This window comes from Mastacembelus armatus, chromosome 21, assembly GCF_900324485.2.
Source record: "Mastacembelus armatus chromosome 21, fMasArm1.2, whole genome shotgun sequence".
In the NCBI taxonomy this organism is placed as follows: Eukaryota; Metazoa; Chordata; class Actinopteri; order Synbranchiformes; family Mastacembelidae; genus Mastacembelus; species Mastacembelus armatus.
Genome location: NC_046653.1, coordinates 10992339 through 11019972, shown reverse-complemented (window position 1 = coordinate 11019972; position 27634 = coordinate 10992339). Strand labels below are relative to the sequence as shown.

General features: G+C 38.5%; 1 protein-coding gene across 2 annotated transcripts in view; it reads left to right on the top strand.

The window, feature by feature from the left end:
- Nucleotides 1-23412, top strand: part of edar (ectodysplasin A receptor) — a 32917-nt gene extending 9505 nt beyond the window's left edge. For both annotated transcript variants that reach the window (XM_026296533.2, XM_026296534.2), the window contains exons 2-12: nucleotides 2649-2714; nucleotides 6027-6146; nucleotides 9025-9206; nucleotides 11881-11966; nucleotides 15654-15725; nucleotides 15827-15952; nucleotides 16040-16114; nucleotides 18329-18401; nucleotides 19900-20215; nucleotides 20382-20445; nucleotides 20806-23412. In XM_026296533.2, the coding sequence (XP_026152318.1) occupies nucleotides 2664-2714; nucleotides 6027-6146; nucleotides 9025-9206; nucleotides 11881-11966; nucleotides 15654-15725; nucleotides 15827-15952; nucleotides 16040-16114; nucleotides 18329-18401; nucleotides 19900-20215; nucleotides 20382-20445; nucleotides 20806-21185 (1545 nt within the window). In that variant the 5' untranslated portion in view covers nucleotides 2649-2663 and the 3' untranslated portion in view covers nucleotides 21186-23412. The remainder of the gene's footprint in view (nucleotides 1-2648; nucleotides 2715-6026; nucleotides 6147-9024; nucleotides 9207-11880; nucleotides 11967-15653; nucleotides 15726-15826; nucleotides 15953-16039; nucleotides 16115-18328; nucleotides 18402-19899; nucleotides 20216-20381; nucleotides 20446-20805) is intronic.
- Nucleotides 23413-27634: the final 4222 nt, after the last annotated feature.

Genomic DNA, 27634 nt, shown 5'->3' with positions numbered 1-27634 from the left:
TCTTCCTCTTTTTCTCTCAAACACTCACACACCCAGTCTCACTTTGATGCACCCAACAGCTTCAGGTAGATTTAAAGTTCATCTGTCAATTAACTCAATTCAACTGATTTGACCTATAGACACATCAGTCAAAACAATAATACTTCATGTCAAAGCTACTACTTCTGATTTTCCCTCCACGATTGTTAAAGTTCACTTTTATTTATTTAGTTTTAGGTGACTCTAAGTGGGTATAATATCTACATACACATTTGCAGTTTACAGCCAAATGCACATTTCCTTCTTTTTGTCCTTCTGTCTTTCATGCATACAGAATATAGTAATTAAAACTCAAAGAGACTCCATGAAAAAATCTTTAATAACTGTAATTATGGGTGTGTTTGTGTATACCTTGCAGTATGTGTGATAGTGTTTTGAATTTTTAACTAATGGAGAGCACATAACTATTACTTAAAATCTCATTTAGAGGTCAGTATATATCGTGCTGAAATTATATCGTGTGTCGGAAGTTGAGAAGTAGGGATAATATAAAATATAGGTTTTTAATACATGCTTTCAGAGTACAGTGTTGAGTTTCACTGTGTGTTCTTGGTGTGACTGCCTGCATGTCCTACCTCCACGAACAACAACAACAAACCAAAGTATTTATCCATTCATCATTACATCGCCTGGCCCCAGATTACATCTCTGAATTACCCTCCACATATTAATCTGCACGCAGTCTGAGGACGCCAATCAGGAACCTCCAGGCTGCTCATTATACAATGTTGAGAACTAAAGTGGACAGAGATTTTTCTGTCAGGACATGACCCTCCTGAGTATCTTAAGTTGCAAACTCACTTCTAAAAACTCACTTTGACTGCAAGGCTCTCTTTACTTATATCTGTGGGAAGGTATATGCTTTTTTACTGTCATTTTTTTTTTTCTTTTTATGCCTGCCCTTAAAACACTTTATAATTGCTGACTTGATGAGTGGTATTCAGTGAACTTTATCACTATTGTTATTATTAGTTGGTTAAAGAACTCCTCATTTGATTCCCCAGGCTTTTTTACACACTAATGCAGTGGTGGTCATAAGTTCAAAATAAATAAATGTGACCATGTTGATTAGAAGAAAAACATAAATGTGCAGAATATTTAAACACTGAGCAGCTCCACAGTTTCTGTGGAAGCTTTTATGCTTCAGGAAGCTGACAGAAGCAGCATTCATTCGCCACGCTCTTATCTGTACTGCTGCCCCGTCACAGACCACACACACTGATTTTCATCCTGCAGGATGTACATTTAAAAGCGGTGGCATTCTTGGGAAAGTCTGATGTGCAGTAAAAAAAAAAAAAAAACATAATTTAATATTTAGAAATATATGCAAGTTGCCTGCTAGGTATATTTTTACAGGCATCAAAAGAAAAACTGCTTAATGTTTGGTGTTTGTATGTCAAGCAAAGGTATAAATCAGTTTCTAAAGGGGCACATAGCAACATCTAAGTCATCTGCAGTTCTCTTAATTTTGTGCCAGTAATAGACAATAGGGTACTCAGTGTTTTATGATTAGATCATGTTTTTTTGTTTGGTTTGTTTATAAGTTGTTTGGAGCCTTTTGGGCGAGTGCACCTAGGTTCATTGCTTCTATTGGAACATGGCTTAATAGGTGACTCTTTGCTGAAGACCCTCGCCAACACATCTCTTTTCGATTACAATGACGACATTATTTACACACATTTTCTCACACACAAACAAATGCTGTATGGTCAGAAATTAAGCAGTTACACATTATCACATGGTATTATGGGTTAGGCCATACTAGAAGAAAAATACACCCATATTATGAAGTTATCAACAGCAGCAAATGTACTGCCAAACACCACTGTAGGTGTAAGCTCACAAGTAAAAAAACTGAACAAAGCACATTTTGACACATTCTTCCCTTCCAAGGCTTTTACACCTTTACAAGCTTAGTTTTCTTGCCAAAGTCATTAAGACAGTTTTCTGTAGTGGGACAAAAAAATTCTTTCAGCCTGGTTGCTAAAACAAACACAAAATCGTCTAATTGCTGTTTATAGTAATTAGACCTACTTCTGGATCACACCTACAGTGTGTGTGGAGGACTTGATATTGCCATTTAATACACGTATTTCCTAATCTTTAACTTCTGTTGATAATAAAAATAATAGATATTGCTGTGTGGTCCTTATGTAGAACAAGGTTGCTAGTAGGACATGAATTAGTTAATAGCAGCAAAAGGTTTGAAACTAGGTTTGGGAGCTGTTTTTACAGGAATTTTTAAAGTTTTTAAAAAATCTTTAGCCTCAAGGAAATAGACAGCTAATTAAATGTTATTAAGTGATATCACCGAACTTAGGAGAAGGAGAGGTTAGCCAACGGTGATGTGTGCTGGCAGTTATGAAGCAGAGGAATGCCATGGGCTGTTCTGTTGCTATTACATGTTTGTGGGTGGTGACGCGATGGTAACAGGACAGTGAACTCATCAGGACCACACAACATGCCCGCAGCATGACAGCTACTATTGGCAGAAATGCTTAGATTCATGAGGAGCCTGAATGCAGGAAACAAAATACAGTAAATACTGTATATTCACAATGACTGAATGATCATCTTATCTCTGTTGCTGTTATCTCTCCGTCCTTCAGGAAGAAGAAGCAAAAATGTCAGAGAGCAGAGGTCAGAAGAAATCCATCGTCCTGTCCTCGTTATTAGTATGTTTGGTTTTTATTCTTCTTTCTTTGTTTCCTGTCTTCCTCTTTAACTAGTCTTTAACTAGTATTCCACTTTTCCACCCAGATATACTTTATATTTTCTCTGGGTTTATTTCAATTCATCCCACTCATTTCCTTTTCTATTCCTTGTCCACATCTGCTGTGCTTCCGTCTTACTTTCCCCTCTTCATGGTCTCTTTAAAATGTAACACAGCAGTAGCATTTATCTAACATCATAATCATATCTCTGCTATTGGCCTTCAGAGACTCTTATTGGACCAACAGTATGGCTCACAGCCACAGTCAACTCTACACTTGGCACTACACCGTCCAGACATTAGCTATTATATGCCAGCACCTTGCACAACTCTGCGGCACTTGTACCAATTAGTCAACCTTAGAGCTTTCAGAGAGCAGATATCTTTATAATCTAACCGGGAATCTCAAGATTCACTGCTTGTTTTGATGTTGAAACCCACTGGCAGTGTTCCCAACAAGCTCCCTCACCTTACCCTCCCTCCCTCTGTTTTCTTCTCAGTCAGTATCTGTACATGCAGGCTGACACTAGAGTGCTCAGTCAAAGGGGAAGAAATATTTGAATTAAGCCACTGGTATCATGTCACTAAACCACCATTTAACGGCCTTAGAAGTAAACTGACACTAGTTTTAAAATCCCTCAAATCTATACAGTGACATAGACGACATGCACTAAAAAAACGAATCTCTCACATGATATTATGCCATTAATGTCATGCAGTTCATTTTTTTAAACTGTTGACAACTGTGTCAATGTAGTTAGGACTTAAATGTACACTGCTTACATCCTCACTCATGCACATGTGCAGAAGTGTATTTCGCTGGGGAGGTGGCACATTGATGAGGAAGGACGTTTGTTTTTCCCAGTTTAAGAAAACATGGCAGAGTAAGATTATTGCTTGCCAGTAAAGTTGCTGTACAGTGACCTATAAATGCACTGACACACATAGAGAAAATAGAGGATGTGTGGTGGAAACTCTATTTCTGGTCATCCATGAAAGAAGATCTCAGTTGTTACATTATGGCGCATGTAGGACACAGTAGCTTCGGAGTCTGACACATACAAAAGGCTAAAAATATAAATATCTTGTCCTCTGCTACTTTTGCTACTGTTGATTTTCTAATCAATTCATGGAATAAAAAAAGACAATATATAGTGTTAGAGCTTAATCGCTGGAGTGCTTTTTAAGAGAAGCAGTAACAGACTCTGTCTAACCAAACTGTGGAAAAAAGAAAAAAAAAATCACAGTTGCACAATGCTCCAGTGTTCATTCTTAATTAGATGCAACTATCAAACACATTTCAGATACTTTTTGATGAATCTGTGTTACTAAATAAAAACTGCAAGATCAAATGTAGTCTCGCTTGGTGCAATAAATCATTGTTCGTTCAAGTGTATTTACAGTAACTGCACTTCAGGTGTGTGCGGTAAAAGTCAGGTCGTCATTCATGAAGTTTTCAGTTTCATTTTGTGGTTTAAATTACAAACATATTATTTGGCCTCAGATGAGTTGGCTCCATACAAACTCTAAAACACATACACACACTGTCAGTGGACGCTTTTTTATATTTACTCAAACAGTGTCTTGTGTCTGCTGTCATGAGATGATTATGAGGAGGACAAGAAAGAGAGGGGGATGTTATTAAAACAATACAGAGAAGATGGAGAGATTTAGTCATGCACTCGATTATTTTGCCCTCATCATTTTCTGGACCGCAGATGAGTTTTAAAAGTCAGTTAGTTTGGAAAAGCAAAGTATGCTGGTAAATCTGTAATACCAGCTGCTACTTATTACAGTGAGCCACAATAACACAATACCACACACACACACACACACACACACGCATGCATGCATGCACGCAGGCACACCCACACCCACACACACACACACACACACAAAACAGATTCTAATACAATACATAGACACACACACAAGCAAATTATGGTATTGTGCAAGCTCTGTCATACACAGATACACACACACACACACATATATTTTGTCATTCCTTGTGTGGACTTTACATTGACTCTATTCATCTTGTGGAGACTTGCCATAGCCTAAACTATAACCACTATTTGCCTAACCCTAGCCTTAAACCAAGTTGTCACCCTAATTCAAAGGGTGACATGGTGGGAGGTCACGGGGAAGGCCAAGTCCAGACAGTGTAAAAGTAATACCAGACACCAACACACACACACAGACATTAACAATTATCTCCACTAATCTGAGTATCACAGACAAAGCAGTCAGCATATGTTTGTTTTCCTTGCTGTTTGATTTTTGCCAATTAAAATGATCATGATGATTCTCAACCAGTTGGTTTTACTGAATAAATCAGCCGACATCCAAAACAATCATTTTTTTTCTGCTGATGTTGGAGCTGTTGAATGTGGATTATAATGAAATTTTAAATATCTTAAACTTAATCCGGCAGATTGTCTGTGTTTTCCCAGTTTTATATCAGTTTTATATAAACAGAAAAATACATTAAAGGTGACTGGTGACAGCAAGCTCGTTTGCAGTCACCAGTCCACCAGTGACATCTGGATGAATGCACTTTCTTATGAATCAACTAATCAACTAATGAATCTAACTTCCTACATTTATGAATCAATAGGATGATTAAATTCAAGTGTCCCTGGTGCTTTACTTAAATCCTTTTCCCTAAACTTTGAAAGTACAAGTAATTTTTTTGTACATTGCATGCGCAGAAACATTTTTTTAAGGGGAGAATGAAGTCTAATCTTTGCATAAAAAAAAAACTAAATAATGAAAACCTGCAGGGAAGGTTTAAGAGAAGTAATTTCACCCAAATGAACTGCTGAGTTCAGTGCTCTTAGACTAAATAAACATTATTTCAGCCACAGCTGAGACTTTGTGTTAGGTATTTGTCTCTTTTTGACATTTAAACATGAAAGTATCAGTACATAGTAAACGGGTACATATTACAGATTTACATTAGCCTTACTGCAATGTGCTGGATCTGTTCCCATCATTAAGTTTTAGCTGGTTAGATCGCATACTGATCTGGCTCTGATCTCTTTTTCAGACCTCACTGTCGATCAGTAAGACGATTAACCCTCAGTTCCAGTGTTAGATGGAGCGTGTTACAGTATTTGCAGACTAGAGACTTTCCGTACTGTGAGACTATCAACAGTACTGTAAGAGCGTAATTGCTTTAGTATGACTTTAAATAATAATTTTTGTTCTCACACTTTGTTCAAAAGTCTTAGTTTTGTCTGTCTTCTCTCTCTGTCTGTCTCTGTCCCTTCAGGTGTGTTGCATGTTTGCTAGTGCAGAGTATTCCAGCTGTGGAGAGTATGAGTTCTTCAACCAGACCAGTAACAGCTGCCAGGCCTGCCCTCAGTGCCAGCCAGGACAAGAGCCCTATATGGTGAGACACAGATACACACACACACACGCACACACAAACACACGCCCTTATGAAGCTATGTGCCATTTTTGTTCAGACCACCCACAGTACACACCCAAACACACAGAAGTGCACAGTGAAAAGTTCCTAAATTCAAATGAACAACTTCTTTATGGCTTATTGCTCCTATTGACTTCAGTGTGAAAGCATGCATTACAGTGAATGACCTGCAGGAATCAGTGTTTTAGCAGTCAATCAGACAACCAAGGCAAATAGAGCTCAGGTAAATGCTTCAGTGGGCACCCTAGGGTGCCACACCCTCTTAAGACAGAGCACTGAAAGGTGAACAGAACGAATTATAGTAACTGAAAGTTATTCAGCTACAGCAAACTTGCAATAGTTGATACTCTTTAGTTTCAGCAGTTTCACTTTTATATGGCTATGTGTTGATTGAAGAATGATGTATTGACGATGAGCAGATTAGGGCTGGATCGATCTGTGCAAACATGGAGAAATTACTAGAATAAATGTGTCTTTTAGTCAGATTCATAGGCATTTAATTTTGTTACAACCAGAGTAATGCTTTTAAAAAGCATTGTATAGAACACACTGAACACTATATAAAACACTGAACATATCATCATCCCTTCAATAAAGCCTCTAAAAACTGCTCTCAAATAGACATGCTTCACTAATATTTATTAAGTATGATCAAATAATTAAAAACTAAATATGAGGTAAAAAGATCCCCCCAGGTATTATCTAAGATTTAAACATGGTGACCTGCAAACCTCAGAAAACCCAACACCTGCTCATAAGAAAACACAAATTCAGAAATCACTTAAGTGCAATAACCAAAAATGTAACTCTAGCAAATAATTTTGGTTCATGGAGGACCATGTCAATCACAGTAAGACGCTTGTAAGGGTTACTAATAGTGAACCCATACAGAACTGTTATCCAACTCTGCAGTTCCCTTCACCTTTGTGGGTTGTTTCAGGGTCTGTCAGCTCATGGTTTTCATTTTCGATCCTGCAAACCCAGCATGCATAAAAAATGTTCTCACTGTTTGTTTTTTTCCTCGCTTTCCCACATCCCACCTTCCTGACTTGGGTTTGCTAAGTTTCCATGTACTTCAGACAAGCATCCTAACAATGAGTTGTGTTTGAACTTGTGAAATCAAGTGGTGATCCACTTGTCTCTTTCTTTAACAAAGATGGCAATAAGGAGCACAGAGTTCTATCATAAAAAATAATTTAGTAATTTGGTGAGCAACAGACACATGAAAGAAAAAAAAAGTTTAAAAAGTGAGATGAGAGCCCGCTTTGCACTTTTACTCTCTGATCGTCTGGGTGCAACGGTCTGTAATTCATGCATGTTCTTCTATTTCCCTAAGCTATCCCTGCATATGTGCGTGTTTATTCACACCCTTTTTAATCGTGGGATAACTATAGGGTTTCTCCTAACAACAGAGACTTCAGAAAGTACGTGACCACACACACACACACATGCTGCATAATACATCACACAATGATGAAGATATTCAAAGCTGCTTTTAACGTGCATCTTGTATCCAGATTGTGTCAGATGTAGCTGGACTGCATTTTCATGCTAATTTACATGAACATAAACACTGAAGTCAGACTTATATTTCCAATGTCATAACTTTTGAGTGATGAGAGTGTTAGTGAGGAAACATTAAAGAATATGGTACTGAAGTTTCATGTCGGTTCGGCAAAATACATGAAAGCTGCTCGACATTAGGCTCGACATCCCTGGGGCGATCTTGTGGCCTGGTGGTTTGTACCACAACTTTCTCGGGCCGATTCTGCCTGAGACCTTTGTTGGGTGTTATCACCCCCCACTCTCTCGTCCTACATTTCCCTTTTTTCTCATTACTGTCAACTTTCAAGGTATTATACACATCCCAACCTCCTAGATATATGATACATAAGAATCAAAGAGGCGACAGATTAGCTTTGAAAAGAAAGAAATTTTCAAACAGCTTTGAGTTGACGAACAGAAGCAGAGCCACAGTGATCCTGTGTACAAAAGATCCAAAGCGAGCTTTAACCCAAAATGACAAGATCCTGCCGATAGCTGAAAACAGTTTTATATCAAGCAATCACACTGAGACTTACAGACGTCAAACAGAGGGAAAGGAATATTAGATTTCTTTAAGAGTCCGTCTACAGTAGCCCAAAGCTAAGAGGCATAGGCTTGTTTTAATAGACAGATGAAAGTAAGAGGGAAATGAAAGCTGAAAGAAAGAGAGCAAAAAAGAGAGTGAGAGTATGTTTTTGTATGTGTGTGTGGCCTGTTGTTAAGCCTCCCACTGAGAGGAATTACCATCCACAGGAGGTGATCGAGATGAGAGGACAGAATGATGAGTTGGTCATTTTAAACACTACCAGGCATGAAACGCTGTACACAGACACAAACGCGCATGTTGGTGTTTCTGTGGTACTCACTGACATAATGCACGTAACTGAATGCCTAACCTAAACCTAATTCTAACCTCAACCCCACAATCAAGTCTTAACCCACAAACCCTTCAACCAAAATGTCCTCACTCCCATGGTACAAAACTTCAACTGGTCCCCACAATGTCCATACAAATACAAGTACACATACACACACATGCGTGCGCACACAGGGATGTCTGTGATCAATCAGATTTTTTTTTTTTTTCATTTCAAAACAGTAATGACAGATGGAAACAGATGTGTTTGCAAATGCGTGGGGTGCATTTTTTTAATGTGTGTGTCTACAGCACAGTTATGAATCACTTCATTGATTTAAAGAGTGTTCAATCCATAAATTCATACCATAGCAAAATTTACTGTGGGACAGAAAATCTGCATCTTTATGTAAATACGCGTATGTGTGTGTTTTTCAGACCTGTGGCTATGGTGTGAAGGATGAGGACTTTGCCTGTGTGCCGTGTCCACAGGGGAAATTCTCCAAGGGCAAGTATGAGATCTGCAGGCGCCATAAAGACTGTGACGCCCTGTACAAAGCCACAGTGCGCATAGCGGGAACTCCAGACAGCGATGCAGAGTGTGGACCCTGCTTACCTGGGTAAACACACACACACACATCAAAAATCTGCTTGCAATATTTAATACATAAAAGCAGAAGAATTTAGTACACAATATGGTATACTCTTAAAATGCAGTTATTACTGTAACCACAAGGCAGAGCACTGGTTACCACTACAGCGTTTATATGAGCATTACATAAAAGAACCACATACAATAGGCGTCTGGTTACATGCTTCAGTTATTAGATGAGAGAGAGTGATAGCTATGTACTATGAATTTAGCAACATATCCAACTCTATTTGAATGTGCCTTCTGGGATTAATAAAGTTTATTTTATCTATGTGTTTTTTTATTACTGTCTGACTGATTATATACTAAATGCACAGTATATGTTGTACATACACAAACAGAGATGGACTGTAGAGTGTATTTACTATTCAAATCTTTACATGTCTCCATACACTTGGTGTAAAGTACCATGAACTGATGTGAACAGACCACCCTGCTGATTTCAGTTTAACACATCCCCTCAATTTGTATGCAAAAACACACAAAATGCTCAACTCATCCATTTTTACGACAGCTGCGGATGCAACCTCTGTCACTTAAAAATATTAAATCAATCAGGAACATTTAAATGTTACCAGGCCTTGATCTCCTGTTCCACACTTCTCTGTCCAATCATCCATCACTAGCCCTCCTAGTCTGTAGAAAATGACTTGCCATGTCAACACCAAACTGTTTCTTTGATACAATATTCGACATTAACATGGTTGATTGGACCTCCTGTTGGGAGATAGTTATTTTAAACAGATTTTTTTTTTTTCTGAATCATATTTCACATTATGATTAACTGTGTGGAATATATAATTAGGTATGTCTTGAAGGAATTGCCATAAATATGAGAGATTCATGATTTAGGGCTATTGGATCACCCCCACACTCCAACTGGGAGAGCTTAATGTTGAAATCTCCTCCTCCTGTCAACAGTCTGGCTGTTGTCCTGCTGCCTTCCAGTTTCCAGTTTTCTTGGCTCTCACTCATCCTTTCACAGGATGTTTTTGCTGTTGATTAGTCTGATTGTTACAGGAATGAGTGCGTTTATGAACACTGAGCTTGGTCATGTTTGCAGTCTCTATATGTTTGATGCAAATTGGAACACGCCTGGACAGTTTTTATAAAGTACAGTTAAAACCTGTAGCTCATCCTGCAGGAAAATGAAAATGATTATGGTATGACAGGCATGCTGGTTCCCTTCTAATAATTAGCAACAGCATCAATAATTACTTCCTGGTGTACTGTATAATTATCAGTGATATTATAGTTATGGGTAATAATGCATGACAGTGATGGGGACTTGGACACACAATGACTTGATGCTTGACTTGGACTTGTCCTCAGACTTGGATTCCAGCTTTGGGACTTGTGAACAATCTTTATGGTACTTTTTGTCTGATTAGCTGAATGTCACTCCCAAATTACTTGAATGTAAAACACGCATCACGGGATCACACACATAATGCGTCAAGCAAATCGAGCTGACTCCACAAACTGGGCATGCATTGAAAGTTAACTTAGTGCCAAGATGTGGAACAGAATAACAGATGTGGAATGAAATCAGGTAAACAGTTTCCGTACATCATTTACCTCATTTTGAAGCTGGGGAGTGTTTGTTTTTCACACTGCATTGCAAGAAACGGTGAAATACCAAACAACTAATCAATGTTAATACTATATGCCAATAGATAAAAGAGTGATGATAATACAGTACATGCTTCAGATTTCTTAGATATATCAGTGCAAGTTTATAAGCATGTAGTAGATGATAGTGCAGTCATTTCAACCATAAGAGATTTGAATTTCAAGGTGTTAACTCCACTTCTGAATATAATGTAACTCCATTATTTTGCTAAATTGTATTGTTTGAAATAAAATTGAATTAAGCTTCTGCAGAACATTTACAAATGTTTATTACGTTTGTTAATTTACAACAGTTTACCTTGTACACAGTAAGAATTAAGCAAATATTTTGTTCGTTGCAAATAAATGATCTCCATTAAACATTTGTACAGTGACAGAAATCCAAAATCCATCACCAAATGTCCCTTCAAATGTCCCTGCTTTCCACTTAAATCCTTAGAAATCCCCAAATAAATTCTTGTTGCTCTGTGATGCTTTAGCGTCTCTTAGCACAAGACTGAACTAGTTTCTCCAGCTACAGTATATGAAGACAGCAGTTAATTACCTGCATGTCACATACATTATATGTACATACTCATGTGCCTTGAAGCCTAAATGATTTAATACCACTGTCACTCATTCACAGACTCTGCTCCTTAATGCCGCTTCATAGCTCAGGGAGATATTTGTACCAATCCAGATTTAGTCCCTGCAGGGCATCAATTATTCATATTTCTTCTCTAAGTCAAACTTTTCACCTTATGCACCACATAGGAAAAGTACGTCTAGAACGTACGGAGGCCACATACTGGATTATACACAGCTGCCCAGCTTAATGACAGACATACGTTCAACTGCTAAAGGCACATTTTATTTAAAGTTCTTCTCTTTTCCTTTATAGTGGATTTCACTAATCTGTGTTTCGTTGTTTTTACCTTTCTTATGGCAAGAATCTGTTACAAAGGTTAAGTGATGTGTATTTAAACTTGTATCCACAGCTGGTTCATATCCATGTATTTATTGTCTCTCAGGTATTACATGCTGGAGACCAGACCCAGAAACCTCTATGGGATGGTTTGCCACTCCTGCCAGAATGCGCCACGTAACACCAAAGAATGTAAGAGCAACTCCTTCACACTTTCATTTCTTCACCCTCTTCCTTCTGTTTGCTTCTTTGAAACCTTTTTTCGCCAACATCTTCTTTTTATCCTCTTTCACTTACGAATCCCACCCAATACTTTTATTTTCACAGCTTTCTCTGTTCAAACACAGATCTGGTTTGTGGTGAATTAAAAGTTACCATCCATTTACATTTTCTGCCTAAATGAAATAAAAGGGGACAGGCTGTGAGAACCTAAAGCCGTCCTGGTAGCTGAACAGTTACAGCGAAGGCCACGTAACCACAACATCCACTGTTCGATCCCCCAAACCTTCCCCCTTCTCCCTCCCTGTTTCCTGTCTGCTTCTTCACTGTGGACTATCCAATAAAAACAAAAATGCCAAAAAACAGTCTAAAAAAGCAGATGAACAAGATTTAGTTTGGGGAAACAATTGGAGATCGGAGGTTGTGCTGAGTTCTCCCTGACCCTCTGGTCAGTGTCCTCCCCTGTATCTGTATACATAAGTTCAACATCCCCTCTCTGCTCCAGAGATGGGTTTGGCAACGTATCCATAACATCACTGATTACTCTTCATACCTGACTATGTGTACATGTGGACAAATTTTAGTTCAATGCTGTAAGGACATTTTGGCCAATTCCCACATCTTCAAAGAGCTGTTGGAAGGTGAACACTTGGTTTTAGGATTAGGTTTGGGATATGGTCAGGGTACAGGTTGAGGTTAGGAATTTAGTTTTGATGGCTATAGTTAGTGTATGGAGCTATGGAATGCATTACGTCAATGAGCGTCCTCATGAGTATACAAAGACGAACGTGTGTGTCTGTGTGTGTGCATTATGGCGCCAACTGTAGCTGCAACCACATCTCTGGATGATAATATTTACCAGAGGTTGTCTCCATTTTTTTGTTTTCTCATCAGTCTCAGCAGTTCATAAACATTTCTTCACACTTGAAACACAAAGCGTAATTGTTGTCAAATGACATATCCTGGTTTGGTCCTCTGTTTGTTAAGGGATTTGATCTTTGGTTTGAAGGTGCCTTTCAAAACCTCAAGCAAGTCAGGCAAAAAGTTTCTGATTTCTAATATTTTGCAGATTTTATATTTGCATTTGGTAACAATGCACAAAGGAATGCTACAATCATATGATTGTTTGATTATTCTGTATCTCTGAAAGCAGCAGAAAAAGTTACAATACCATGCCTTAGTTAAAAACTACTGTCAATACTTGTCAAGATGAGTGTTTATTGTAGAGCTAAAGCCACATATTTCCAGTGTCCTACTGTGGTCTCTGAGATCTTTGTCCAGATGTGACAAACAGATCTCATACATCCAAAAATTACGCAACGTCAACAGATTCGAAACACTGCCCTCACCAATACCACTATGGTAATGATATTTATGGGCCCATAATTGCTCAAAAGTCTCTTTGAATGTAATTGAGGAGTCCGGAAATGAATGGTGTTGTTATTGTGTCATATTTAATGAATGTGTTTTGAAAGATGAAAAACCCTAAAAGCAGCCCAGAGGAGAGGGAGTGAAGTAGGAGCAGTAACGTGTGTGTGTGTGTGTGTGTGTGTGTGTGTGTGTGTGTGTATGAATAAACACTTGATTTTCAACAGCATCCTAATTAGGTCTTCTAAGCATGGCGATGAGTAACTGAATGAAACAAGTACAAATGAAAATTATACAGTGACCAACAGAAGATGGTGAATTTGCCAAGTAATTTTGTTTCACACTGAGCTTTATCTTATCAGCTTTATGTATAATATGTATCATCTAACTTTCAGCTATACGCAGTTACAGCTTTCTAACTACCAACCAAAAAAAAAAAGACAAAACACATAAAATACATCACTTCCTAAGAAAGATTTCTCATGAGATTAAACAGACACTTTAACTATAGCTTGTGATGGACTGGTATTGGTTTATCAATCAATAATAGGTACTAAAATCGATCCAAACAAGTTGTTAATTTAGTACAGTATTATGAAAAAGTTTTGATTAGAAGATAAAATCACAAACAGCATTTTCTATTTCTCCTTGTCTATTAAATCAGGCTGTGGTACAGTTTAATTAAACCGCCTTTAAATGACAATTGAAAGATTAGGCCCCTGCTAAAGTAAATAGAAAAGGAGCTGAAAGCTGGGAGTTCCACATGCTCATAGTGAAGGCAGGCTGACACTCGCCTTGTAATCTGTAAATTACCCTGGCTCCTGCCTAGCTCTGTGTGTGCGATAATTAAAACTTCAGTGGGTATGAGAAAGAAAGATTATTAGCATGTTAGTGCTTGCACTGATGCTACTCTTTGGCAGGTAGATGGTTCTGAGCCTGTAGGCATCGCTCAGCTTCCACTGTCACATTGTGATTTTTATTGACTGTTGCTGCCATCTGAGCCTCTGCCTATCAGCTCAGCTGCTACTCAAAATCTGTTTCCACTCTCAACAGCACATTTTGAATTTCTATTTACCTACAGAGACCTTCAGCTGCATCTGATTTGATATCACAATTTCACACAGAGGACTATTATCAGAAGTTATCGCTGCTACAAGAGTTTTGCAATTCTCAACTCAATAAAGTGCTTTGATTCTTTTTTTTTTTTTTTTTAATATCTACACTGCTCTGTAATCTGCTTGTCACTGTTTGTTTGGACCTGAGTAACCAGATTGCCCTGCAGAATTATCATTTCACGGTGTGTATTTAGCCTGCAAGACATGATTAAGAGATGAAACCGCAAGATGCTAAACAGGATTCCAGTTCAGGCTCATATCCTTATCCGGAGAGTGTAAACAAATACCCTGAGTTAATGTCTGCAGCCACAGGGCACTGATGAGTGTGCATGTGTGTGTGATGACATGAGGCTGTGAGACCACCAGAAGCAGCAGGGCATATGCCAAAGAGGTCTACAGTATATGAACTTGGTGTAATAAAAGACTGATTAAAAGAGCTGATTTATGAGCTGCCAGGAGTTTACAGCTCCATTAGGAAGGAGGGGGGAAAAAAAGCTGAAGATGAATAACCTAGAAAGAGTGGGAGTGTGAGGTGATAGAAAGGAGGAAAGAGAAAAGAAAGAAATCTGGTCAAAAGATGCGTCTTTGTATCAAAACTGCTCAGTGAAACTGCGTTTATTGCAGCAGGGCAATAAAATATAGGAAAAACTGCTGTTAATGCTGCTGTTAGCTTGCTTTTCTGAGATGTTATTACTTGCAAAATGACAGGAAAGAGGGAAACAGCTAGCTTAGCTCTGTCAAAAGGTAACAACATCCAGCCAAAAGCAGCTCTAAAGCTCTCTAATTTACATGTTACAGCTTGTACATGTGTTAAAACATGCACATCAGACAACTAATCTTAATCACTAGCTCCATATTTACTGCAATAACAATATTATTTTTTTTCATTTAACGTGTGGCAAGAAAGCAATTAACCAGATTTCCCAAAAGAAAATTAGCCCTTGTTGCTATTGGGCCAAAAATGATCTGCTGGATTGTCCAAAGAACACAAACTGCGTGGAAATTTTTATGTTGAAAGTTTGTATGTTATTCCAGTCAGTACTCAGTGGTGTGTTTTTGCTTAAAATTAATGACTGAATAAACAGCAGGACTTTTTTTTTTTTCCACCAGGACATTTACAATTAATGAACCAGGACTCAAATATCGACTGTGTCCGTGTGGTGTGTATCTTTCACAGGCATGCAAACCAGTGGGCCGAAAGATAAACCTGACCCTCGCAGCACTACTATGTTCCCTCATCCAGATAAAAGTATATACAAATACACACATTCAAAAATATACAGACAACACACATCCATATGTAGGCATGCACAAAAATGTTATTATTACACATTTGCCTCCATGTTGCAGGTTCAAATGGACAGGGTCACCTAGCAACAGCTCTCATTATTGCCATGTCTACCATCTTCATCATGGCCATCGCCATCGTCCTCATCATCATGTTTTACATCCTGAAGGCCAAACCGAGTGGTCACGGTGAGACACATACACAGACACATAATCTCATCCTGAAGACTGGAGTTTGTGTTTAATGACGATGCACGTGTGTGTGTGTGTCTGCAGCATGTTGCTCCGGACAGGTTGTGAAGGCCGTGGAGGCTCAGACCAACAAACAGGAAGACAAAAAAGATGTCCCTGGTGAGACATAAGACACACACAGACACATGCACATACACATGCACTGAATAATTAATGAGCTTGCACAGTTTTCAAGCTTCTTAAAGGATCCTGTTTGGTGTCTATGACAATCTGGCTTAATTCTAATCCCATAATTGAGAGTCACCAGCAGTTTGTTTATATGGTTATAAGCCTCACTCTGGTTTTGATTATGTTGTAGAGGAGATGAAAACATAAGTAATCTTGTTATTCATGTTTTTGCATAAATGATCCTAACAATATCTATGTTTTTGGTCATATGCGTGGATGCAGACACACTTTTGACTTTGACTCTACTGCAGCATATTTATGGCTTCTCAAAACCAGGATTAAGATCTTTGGTCCAGGTTTTGGATAACTAACTAACTAACTAACTTACATACATACGTGCTTATTCCTTTTGGGATAAGTTATGATAATTAAGTGCATCAACACATAAACCACTTTAAATACTGGGATTCTCGTGAGCAGGTGACACACTTAGTGAGAGACTAAGTGCAACAGTACTTGACTTCCTCAAAAAGACCACACATAACAATAATAATAATAATAATAATAATTCTTAAAGCAAGAATACTTTGAGATATTTCATTTGTAATCCAAAACAAAAGAATATACTGAAATTGTTTCTTATAACCTGCAAATTATAAAAATAAACATAGAACCAAAGCAATGCATGGACATACAATCATTCAATGACATTACAGAGTGTTTATGAGAGTTTAGGAGCACACCATCTGTTCTTCTTCACTTACATTCTCAGTGTTTTCATATCTGTAAAAAATAAACAGGCCAGCTAACTGATCATTACCATGTTTCCATAAACTCCACTCACACATTGCACAGTTCCCAAAGAGGAGGCTGCAAAGTATGGACTCAATAACAGATGCATTTTTAACTGATCCAGCCTGAATACTGCAAAGAATTAGAAAGCTACGTAATTACAGTAAAAAGACAAACTATAATTACTTTTTAGACTATGAAATTAAATTCTGCCCTACAACTAATGCAATGCTGATCATGTCTATATTAAATATGCAGTCAAGCTTAAACAAATAGTGTTGGCACTCTGTGTCAATCTACAAAGTGTGTATGTATTTATAATTTCTAATCTTAATTCATGCAAATGCATTTAGTTTTTGTATGTGTAGACAGGCAGACCTGTGCTATGATGAGTAAATTATGGTGGAATTTGAAGCTTCCAAAGCTAAAGCCATACGTTGCTTTAGGCGCCGTTACTCCTGACAAAGATGCTCTGTTCGATTTAAGTCCCAGACTGACTGACTAATCACTCACATGTGTTGTGGATGAGAACACACACACGCACACACACACACACACACACACGCACAAACAGTTACAGTCCTCTATCTGTGGCCACAGACATGTTATGTGATATAATGAGGTCACAAACTTTATTATGTAACAGCTAAAAAGATAGAGTAGTTAAAGTATTTTTAAAATAAATATCAGCTTTTTTTAGTTACTGTTGAGTTATGAGTGTGTGCAAAGGCATTTGTTGGCATTTTGGATGACTGGCATGTATATGTGGGAGAGGAGCCGAATGCTCGGAGCTCTACCGGAGCTGGCTGTCACTCATGGATGCACTGAGTTAATAAGGCTGTGAGATGAAAGACGCAGACACTTAAACTTACACCCTCTCTCTTTCACACACACTTACACAGCGTTTCGTTTGTTGGACTTAGGTATTCGCTCATTACGCTGTCTAACCCAATCAGTATCGCTGATGCAAGTGTAATTTAACATAATAGTCACTGTAATCATTTTATATGTCATTCCGACTGCAGTTCCTCTGTTTGAGGTATAGATCTGTTTCGCCTCAGGAATCTATTTTCTTTTGTGCACAGTAACAAATGTCAACATCTGTTTAAAACAAACATAGATTTAATCCGGTCTTACTTACTGACAAAAGATCAAAGCCCCAAAATTAGATTTCAAATCTTTTCTCAATTTATATCTTTAAATACTCAGCACTGTGTTACTGCACTGCACCAGGCAGAACTCGCACTTCACTAAAAGGATAGATTATTGCATGCTGCTTAGGTGCTGAGGGAGACATTTTCCTATTTGTTTTTGTTTTTCTGTTGGTGAGATGTGCCTTTACTGTTTTTTTCATTTATTTGAATTTACAAGAAAAAGCACCTATAAACCTGTCCCTCTCTGTTTCTCTCTTAGACAATGTGGTGATATACTCAGAGAAAGATGAGTTTGACAAACTAAAAGCCCCTCCTCAGAAGACTGTGAAAAGGTGAGAGACACTCCAGCTTCACAAACTCATTACGTATCACATTGCTACTCTTTGAACCAACTACAAGTTGAAAGGATTCTCAGCAGTCGGTGGTTAAATCCAGACAGCTTAATTATCAGTGTGTAGGAGAAGAGCTGATACAAACAGCACAGAATGAACTATGAGTTCGAACGGAGGATATGATCCTATACTGATTACTACAGAGGCGCATGAATTTCACATTTGTGCTTGCAAGCGGGATATTCACGCTCGCGAACTGTTGAAAAGTGCAGGTCTATGATTTTCACCCTGTGTTTTTGCGCCCTCTAGTTTTGACATTGATGTAACGTAATGTGCTTTTATCATTGTTTCAGCATCTGCCCATAATTAAGCCACCACAAAACAAGTCACTGCAGTAGTAGTATCATTGCTGTTGGCTTTTTTTTTTTCTTCTGTATCCACATATACATCTGGGTGTGCGTATAAGGCATGTTAAAAGCAAGTTCAGTTGTTTTTTTTTGTTTTTTTTTTGTTTTTTTAATGAAGCAGAGAGCCATTATGTGGCTTTGCAGCAGGCAGAGAAGTGGGTTTGGGGGATGTGAGGTAGTATAGATGAGCCCTGAAGCCTAGCAAGATTGGATAGGGGTATTTATTCCAAGCATCACCTAAAACCACCAGCGTGATAGCACGTCTGGGCAGACAACAAAAGAACGACAGTTTTCTCACCTTTGTCTTTTTTGCATACGTCTCAGCCCCCCTGCTGCAGACAATACTGCTTTATAGGTGCCAGTAGAAAGGTGGACATTCATGATAGTACACAGTACAGCTTACAAAGCTACAGTGAGCCATTGTCCTCAAATGGTAGTTTGTAAGCTTACATAGTTTGATTGATACACTCTTCCAATATATGCAAGAGGTATAAATTATGGAGAACAGATGACACACACACACCTCAGCATCAATAGCAATAAACAGTGTGGTATAGCAGCATGCCAAAGGATGTGCTAAGTCACTGCTTTAGCTGCCAGAGTGGGTGTTGGATGTCTGGGAAACAATGCTATTTTGTGTGTGTGTGTGTGTGTGTGTTGAGGAAAAGAGTGCAGGACTGCGAAACAATGGCATTCTGTGAGCATCTCTGTTAACAAGGTGCTTTTGCAAGAAAATCCAGAACAGGCACAGAGAGGGAGAGGACGGGTAATAAACTGATATTACACAGTATCATGTTGTAAAACGCAGGGCTCTTTGAGTCAATCACAGGAACAGCTTAGAAACATCAGCAACTATGGCAACAACAACAGCATTCTTTCCCAGTTCATTTTCATTTGTCAAGGCTTCAGTTTACAAAGACACAAGTCCTTCTGTGGGAATTAGCACTCTCCCTTTCCCTTATGTAGTTTTACAGAAAAACAGTACACCTCAGGTTAGTGGAATTAGACTAATTTGAGCTTATATCAGGGATCTTAATCCAATTATTGGCAGGAGTCCGTATACATGAGTTCAAATGTGTTTGTGTTCGCAGTGAAAATGATGCGTCGTCAGAGAACGAGCAGCTGTTAAGCCGCAGCATTGACAGCGATGAGGAGGCGGCGTCTGAGAAACAAGGGTCAGCTGATACCAATAACCTCAACCCCAACATTTCCCTAATCAACCGGAGCAACAAACCCGACCTCTGCCTGCTCTCCCTGGGCCTACTGGATCGAGACCGTGTGTGCAATGGGATGTCCACCATCACAGCTGGCCAGGCCAACAACATGCCAAGTCCAACACTTACCACAGTCACCAACACAAACCACATCAACAATGTGAACATGATCAACAACAATAAAACTCCAGGGGTAGGGGAAAAAACTGTTAAAGATTTAACTGCAGTAAACAACAAAAAAACAACTAAACAACTAATAATAGTAATAATAATACTGTTAATGCATGATTATGAACAGATCTCCATCTCTGTATGATCTGGAAATCAGAGGGTGCTGTTGTTTATTTTCTACCACACAGATGCTACAGAGTCGAAGGAAGAAGATCCTAGATCTATATACCAAAGCCTGCAATGCAACGGAGGGTGAGTCTGTCACACAGGAAAATGTCCCTTTTACCAAGAATTGACTGTGCTAGTTCTGCAGCGACTATTCATTTCTTCTGGTGAAGATTGACTCTTTTTATAAACTTTGTTGAATTTAGAAACACACTATCATATCCTAGAAACTTTCTTCAGGATGTGAAATTACATCTGAAATAAGCCATAATCTCACTGCAGTAACTTATTTTTCTGTAAGTAGACAAATGATAAGACGAAATGACTAAAAATGACCAAACTTGAAAAGAAAGCTATTTACATTTATCCAGAAATTAAATTCATTTGTAAGGACTGCAGAGACTTCCTTCTGTTAACATTAAACATGCTACTTTTGTCCCTGTCCAGGCCTGAGCCCCACAGAGCTTCCCTTCGACTGTTTGGAGAAGGCCAGTCGCATGCTGAGCTCCTCCTACAGCAGCGACGCAGCTGTGGTGAAGACCTGGAGGCACCTGGCTGAGAGCTTTGGCCTGAAACGCGACGAGATCGGTGGAATGAGCGATGGCCTGCAGCTCTTTGAGAGGGTCAGCACAGCGGGCTACAGCATCCCCGACCTACTGACCCGCCTGGTGCAGATAGAGAGGCTCGATGCCGTGGAGTCGCTCTGCTCAGACGTGCTGGGCAGCAGTGAGATGGCAGCTGGACGACAGGGCATCAACAGTTTTCACAGCCAGTTGGTCTGCCCATCCCCATGCCCATCTCCCTCCCAGCGCTGCGCCAGCGTCTAAATATTTGGTGGCGCAGAAACTCGAATGCCTAACAGTATACATGTATGCAGGGACAGATACTGCTCTGACAAAGAGGACAGAACATATACAGCATACACATTATCCCTATCACATGAAGAATGTCAGTGGACCTTCTCAGGCACGATCTTTTTATCCCGTCATGGGTTTTCTCTATCAAGAAGCTAGAAATGGTTTGTATGACCTTAATTTTGTCTTCCCAACTGGCTCCAGACTGTGAGAAAGGCAAAAATCAGAGCCCATTAACTAAAATTATTTGCTGGATTACTAGTTCAGTTATTTTCTTATTGAAAGAATAAAATAATCTGAGATGCTTTCTATTCGATTAGTTTATTGTCTTTCTCAGACTCTAAAGAATTTTTTGCAGAAAAAAAAAAAGCTGGATTAACTGTGCGCTGGACGCAACATAATAACAGCCTTTATGATCTTTTTCTTACTCAAACTTTGAAAGCAGTTTAACAATTCACATACAAGATACAATGGCGTGCAGAAGTTCCAATTAAGTGTCTTTCTTGTAGACACACAGGTATAAGAGAGTTATAACAGATTTTAAACTAGTGCCCTCTCATTGAACTTTCTGCTTCATCTCACTGTTGACATAGTGAGATATTTTTGTCTATATAAAGGAACGACCTGATCTGACTGCAGCATCAGTCAACATTCATGACTGTGCCTTCGGCTATTCTGTCAGCTTCCAGGAAAGACTGCTGATACAAGCTCCCTGCTTTAAATGCAATGCCTGGCTGGAAAAGCTCAAACATCAGCTTTCATCTGTTAAACAGGGCTTGTGAACTTTGGACATCTGTGAACACCCCTGTGCCTGATTCATGATGTCACCAGGAAACACAACAGCAGATATAACACCCAACAGTATTTTTGTTTTTAAAGAATTGCAAAAAGAAAGTTGGTGTTTTTAATTTGAACATTTTAACTAAAATTGCTTTTTAATGTCAATTTTGGGTTGATTTTGTCACTGGGCCTTATTAATCACTTAGAATATGTGTTTTTATTTCCCATACCCTGCGTTCTCTGCCTAAACACAGAGAAGTGTAAATCCACTTTTCACTACTTTAATACAGACCAACAATCTCCGCAACTGCTTCCTTAGCAGTGACCCTCCCTGTGACCTCCCCGCTCATAATCTTTCCTCTCCCCTCTTGCTCCCCTTTCGCCCGAGTGCTGCGGTCTAGTGCTGCCGCCAGCCCTAATTATTTGGCGTGTGGCTCTCCGGACCCCTAATGGGCTGAGAAGTGATGTGGTTTACAGAACGGGTGCAAAGTGCCTGTGATTTCCACCACCCAATTAAGCATTTAGGGCCACTTAACCACTGGAAGGCCAGTGGAAAAGTTGTAAAAGCATGCATTAACAAGAGAGATGCCAGGGCAGAGGCATGACTAACTGCCCCCAGGATTGCCACACTGTGAGTGGTGCAAGAATGCAGCCGGCCGTGGTGGAAGTAGCTCTATGGTCGTCCTATAACGTCTGATCTTGCTCAGTTTTTTGGGGTTGGCTCAGTCATGCTCAGACAGGATTTAAGCTCCCGTCTCCCCTGTGGCTCCAACATAGCAAATGAGAACAATATGTAGTTGTGAGTGATGTCCACTTCTGAAAAGCAGCCAAAGCCACTTAAGTGTTCTTTGTACAGAGACTGAGGGTGGCTCTGATAAGCATCAGGTTAAATTTTGTGATGAAATGCTTATCAGAATCTGAATCATATCACCTGCTGGAACTTCTGTTTCTAATCCTATTTTACTTTGCAAACTCAGGGGCTGGACTCCGGGACTTTAAATTAATTCCTGTGCATGTTTATGAAGCATCTATTCATATTTTCTCTTCTTTTAAGATGTAAAGGTGAATAAAAAAAAGCTCAAATTAAACATTGTGCATTCTCAGAGCAAGGTTATCTTCATTAAATCCAGTTCACTCCAAAACAGGTATAGCAATGATGTTTTATGCTGTTGAACTTTTGTAAATAATCTAGTTGCTGGATTGAACTGAACTCAAAGGGACACAGATAAAATCTTGTCTAACATATATTATGCCAATAGGATGCTATATTGAAGCCAAACATGGATTATTCACAGTACCTCAGTAGCACATGCAGTATAGTGAACCATTAACAAACACATCACAGAAACAAAGTATAACTGTATATATAACTTATTATTGTACATAATGTATACTTTAATAAAGATGGCTTTAAAAAATGGCTTTGGTAATAGAATTTGACTTTTATTTTTTCAGTACATGTTTATGGACTTGGCTTTGATGCAGTTATGTTGTATATTTTGTGCTGCTATACTTTTACTAATTTGCACTAGACAGAAAACACAGCTTGAGGCTAAATACAGTACCATGAGCTTTACAGGTATTTGTACTTCAGCCGATGTATTTCTTGACCTCATGATGGCCAGACAAAAAGTCAGGTAATACTAGAATAACTTCACCCTGATGCAAATGTCTCTACCAAATTTATTGGAAATCCATACAATAATTTTAAATACAAAAGCAAAAATGTCAAGGTCAACAAAATATGAAAATCGGAGTGTCCGCTCAAATTTTAGTCACTTATAAAAATAATTAAGATATATTTGGTATATTTGACCCTTAACAAAAATAACCTCTTTTTATCTTTAAAGTCTTTCTATTCAGTCATCAGTACTGATCATACATGCTCCATAATCCTGTTGGAGGTATACAGCGTAGTAAATGATCTCATAGTGGTCCAGTCCAGACTGTTATTTGTCAGCCTACAGCACACACTGACAGGGATTGGTTAATGGCTTAGAAACACCAAATGGAAAATCACTAATCACAATGTTTTCCAGTTCATTCAAAACTCCAACAGTTAATTATAGGTCATTAAATGTGACATTAACTAGATGCTTCATCAAATGAAAGACGATTTCATAGGAAAAAGATTGTAGAACAAGATTAGTAGACTATAATTTCATTCAGGCATCAGTTCTCGCCCTCAAATGCACTTTCATCTTTTCCACTGGCTTGCTACTACAAGTCAAGAAGCCAAACCACCTCTACTTTTTAAATTAAACATAACTTATTTCTCCTTATTGTATAGCATTATTTGGATGGTTTATATATAAATAGTGCTTTTATTATTATTCACTGTTGGCAAAGTATTTTTAAATACTTTATTTCTGCATCATAATCTTATTTTATAGGATTAGTAAATGATGCAACCTGACCTGCATTAACACAAAACAGCTTTCTCAACATGGGGGAGTTTTTATTTGTATTGCACCCACTCATCTTTTTATTCTAAAAAGCTTTTTACTCCACCAGCATGACATAAGGCACTACAGTTGTCACTTCTGCACACCTCTCTTTCATCAGGCTTTCAGCATGTGTGAGTGTGTGTTTGTGCCAAGATTCCCAAGACCTTAGCTAAACGATTAGGTGTGTGTGCTGGCTGGGGATCTTAAGTCTGATTCATAGAACGTCTGTCTGGCAGTGGTAAATGCCAGTGATGCTGCTGTGGGGCATCAGTTCAACACTGAGGCCTTTCTCTCATCATGTTTCAAACTATCAGAATTGCCCAAAAATAACCATTGCACTCGGAGAACCCTGTGCATTGTGAGTAGGGACACACGTGTGTATCTTCAGGGCCTGTTGTTGTATGTTACATGCTTGGCTTGGCTTGATTTTAAATGACGAGGATGAAGCTACACTGAACCTCTTCAGGGCAAGGAGTGCCAAGCATAAGACTTATTAAACCTCTCCCTATCTGCAACACGACTGTATGCACACGCACCTCCCTGCCAGCCACCCACAAACAACTGAAGTACAAATTGTGGCCAGAACTATATCAGGTGTATTTTCACTGACTTGTTCGCAGCAAAACTTTTGTCTGTCTCGAGTTTAAGATGAGCTTGTTCATTATTAGCAGTGCACCTTCATTTACAGCATTATCTTTAAATATGGGGATAGTAATCAGCCACAAAGAGTCAAAGTAATAAGTAATGCACAGTATCATGTTAAATGGTGGACCTTAGAGATGTAGGTAGATGACTTTGATAGACAGATTAGCCATTTCTCTATGTGCCTAGTGCTAAGCTAAAATAAAGTTATGCTCAGTCTCACTCAGCACTAAATGCACCGGTTTGGATATTCTAATCCAACTTTCAGATGCAAAGCAAAAAATAAATAAATAAATTGAATTTCTCAAAATCATAAAAAAACAGAAATATCTTTGCAAGAAATTTCCCTTTTTGCTAGAATCAGTTAAGACTGTTCACTAAGAAGAAAACTAGAGAATTATAAAGAAAATGTTTGAAAAGGAACATGTCACGTCTGCTTGCACAAGTTGATATTTTTGAAAAATAATTTTGCTGCATTTTGGGGCAATTACATTTAGTATGTTGTAAAGTCAGACAGACAGAGATGAATGAGAGACACATATAAGGAAAATCTCAGCCAAGATTTAGGCCTCAATACAAAAAAACAGAACCTGCCTCAAATGCATTAAATATTATTATGACATTATTAATTAAAACATTATTCAGTTATAACATTTAATACTAGAAAACAGTACCTTTTTAATGATAGAAGCAAAGAAGTGAAAAGCAACTAGAATTTGAAGAATGGTCCAACCCCTAACAGCTGCTTCCACTCATAGCTCCTTAAAATGCAACCTCATTTTCAGCCAGGTATATTACCACAACCTACATTTGCTTACTGTGTATTTCTGCATATTGCGACTGGTGGTAACAATATACATTTGGTGGTCAGCCACATGAAATTGCTGATTGACTCCACTTTATGGTTGCGCTGAAGTGGAACCGCTAATGTTTCCTCCTGCTAGCCTCCTCCCACCTACCAAATAACATTTTAATGAGGTTTACCAGCCAGACCAGAACAGGGCAACTCTTTAGAGTAATTTTCCAAATCTTTGGTCCACTGAAAAAACCTCAAACATAAATCAAGATCAGTATGAAGCTGTGTACGTGATGCTGTGCAGGGCAGATTGGCAGAGTTCAGCATGTTAGGGAGCACAGAGCAGACCCTGGTATGCTGACTGCAGAACAAACCAGACTTAACTGAAGTCATGAAACTAAATAAATCGACCACTGACAGTATATATATGCAATAATTAAATTCCTTCAGCTTGATTTCATGTGGATTACAAAACATATAAATCCTGCCAAGCTTTAAAAATAAAAAATACATAAAATCCTCCATCTCTACTCGCTCAGTGTGTTTCAAAATACACTGTTTCAAGTCATCAGCTTAGAGTCTCAGACAGGCAGTTTGCTGTAATTTGGTCAAAGTGTGACACTTTCTCTACACCCAGTGACCACTTCATAATGACATTTGGTTGTTCAACAGCTCTGCAAGCCTCCTGCAAGCTTATAACATACAATTTTTGTTAGAGAAATGTTAAATTACCCCTGGTTTATTCAAACTTACAGTACAAGGACACACACACACAAAAAAAAAAAAAATCAATAGTGCACAACTCAGCAAATCCCCACATTTAATAGTTTTTTTTTTTTTTTTAAATCTTTAAAGCCAATGTTTTAAAAATTCTACCTTTTACAATGTCCACAGAGAAAAGATTTGCTTAAGGTTATGGTGAAGGTTTGTCAGGATGAATAAACTAAAACACTTAATAATTAAAAGTTAATGTTTTGCAAAAACTGGGTATAAAGTTGAGACCTGTCAAATCTGAACGTAATTTGAAAAGTTATCACCTTCAACCACGTCCACTGGCAACAAATTCCATTTGCTGACAAAGACCAAATATAGTTAAAATCTCAAATGACTCCTCACATATATACATTTTTTGATCAAATCCAAAATATTTATTTTACATGTGATTACTAGTGGTGGTGGTGACTGCATCATGCTGAGAGGTGTTTCTAAATGAAATGTAAAATCTTTGTAACTGACATGCATTCAGACTATTTTTCCACCTGCAGGGATTAAAACCACAGTATATCATCAGGTCATCTTTAAACAGTGCTAGGCTGGGACTCGCATGCAAAGGAATCGTGATTTATAAGGGGAAGTGTAGACAAATCTGTACCTGAATCAATGTGCTGCTGGGTGAACACGGTTTTACTGTATGTCCTGGACTTAAGTGTTCATTACAAGAAGACTGGATTATGTGATGTTATTAGATCTATTTGTTAAGATGGTAAATTCTCCAGCTATTTCCAGACTCCAGACTGTTGTTTGCTTACACTCTGCTCACAGTTCCAAGTTAGACAGTCAAAGCAACAAATGAGGTAGAAGTAGCAATGAGCTGAGCTGACCTGACTCTACAGTTGAAACTACCAGTAGCTTTAAAAAAGTTTAAACTTATTAAAGATGTTTTCCTTTGACTGAAGACTGTCCTGGAGGTCATGGTCCAGCAGTGAACCCAGGACATGTAATGTGGGTTACCTGGTGAAAAATGGCTGCCACAAAAT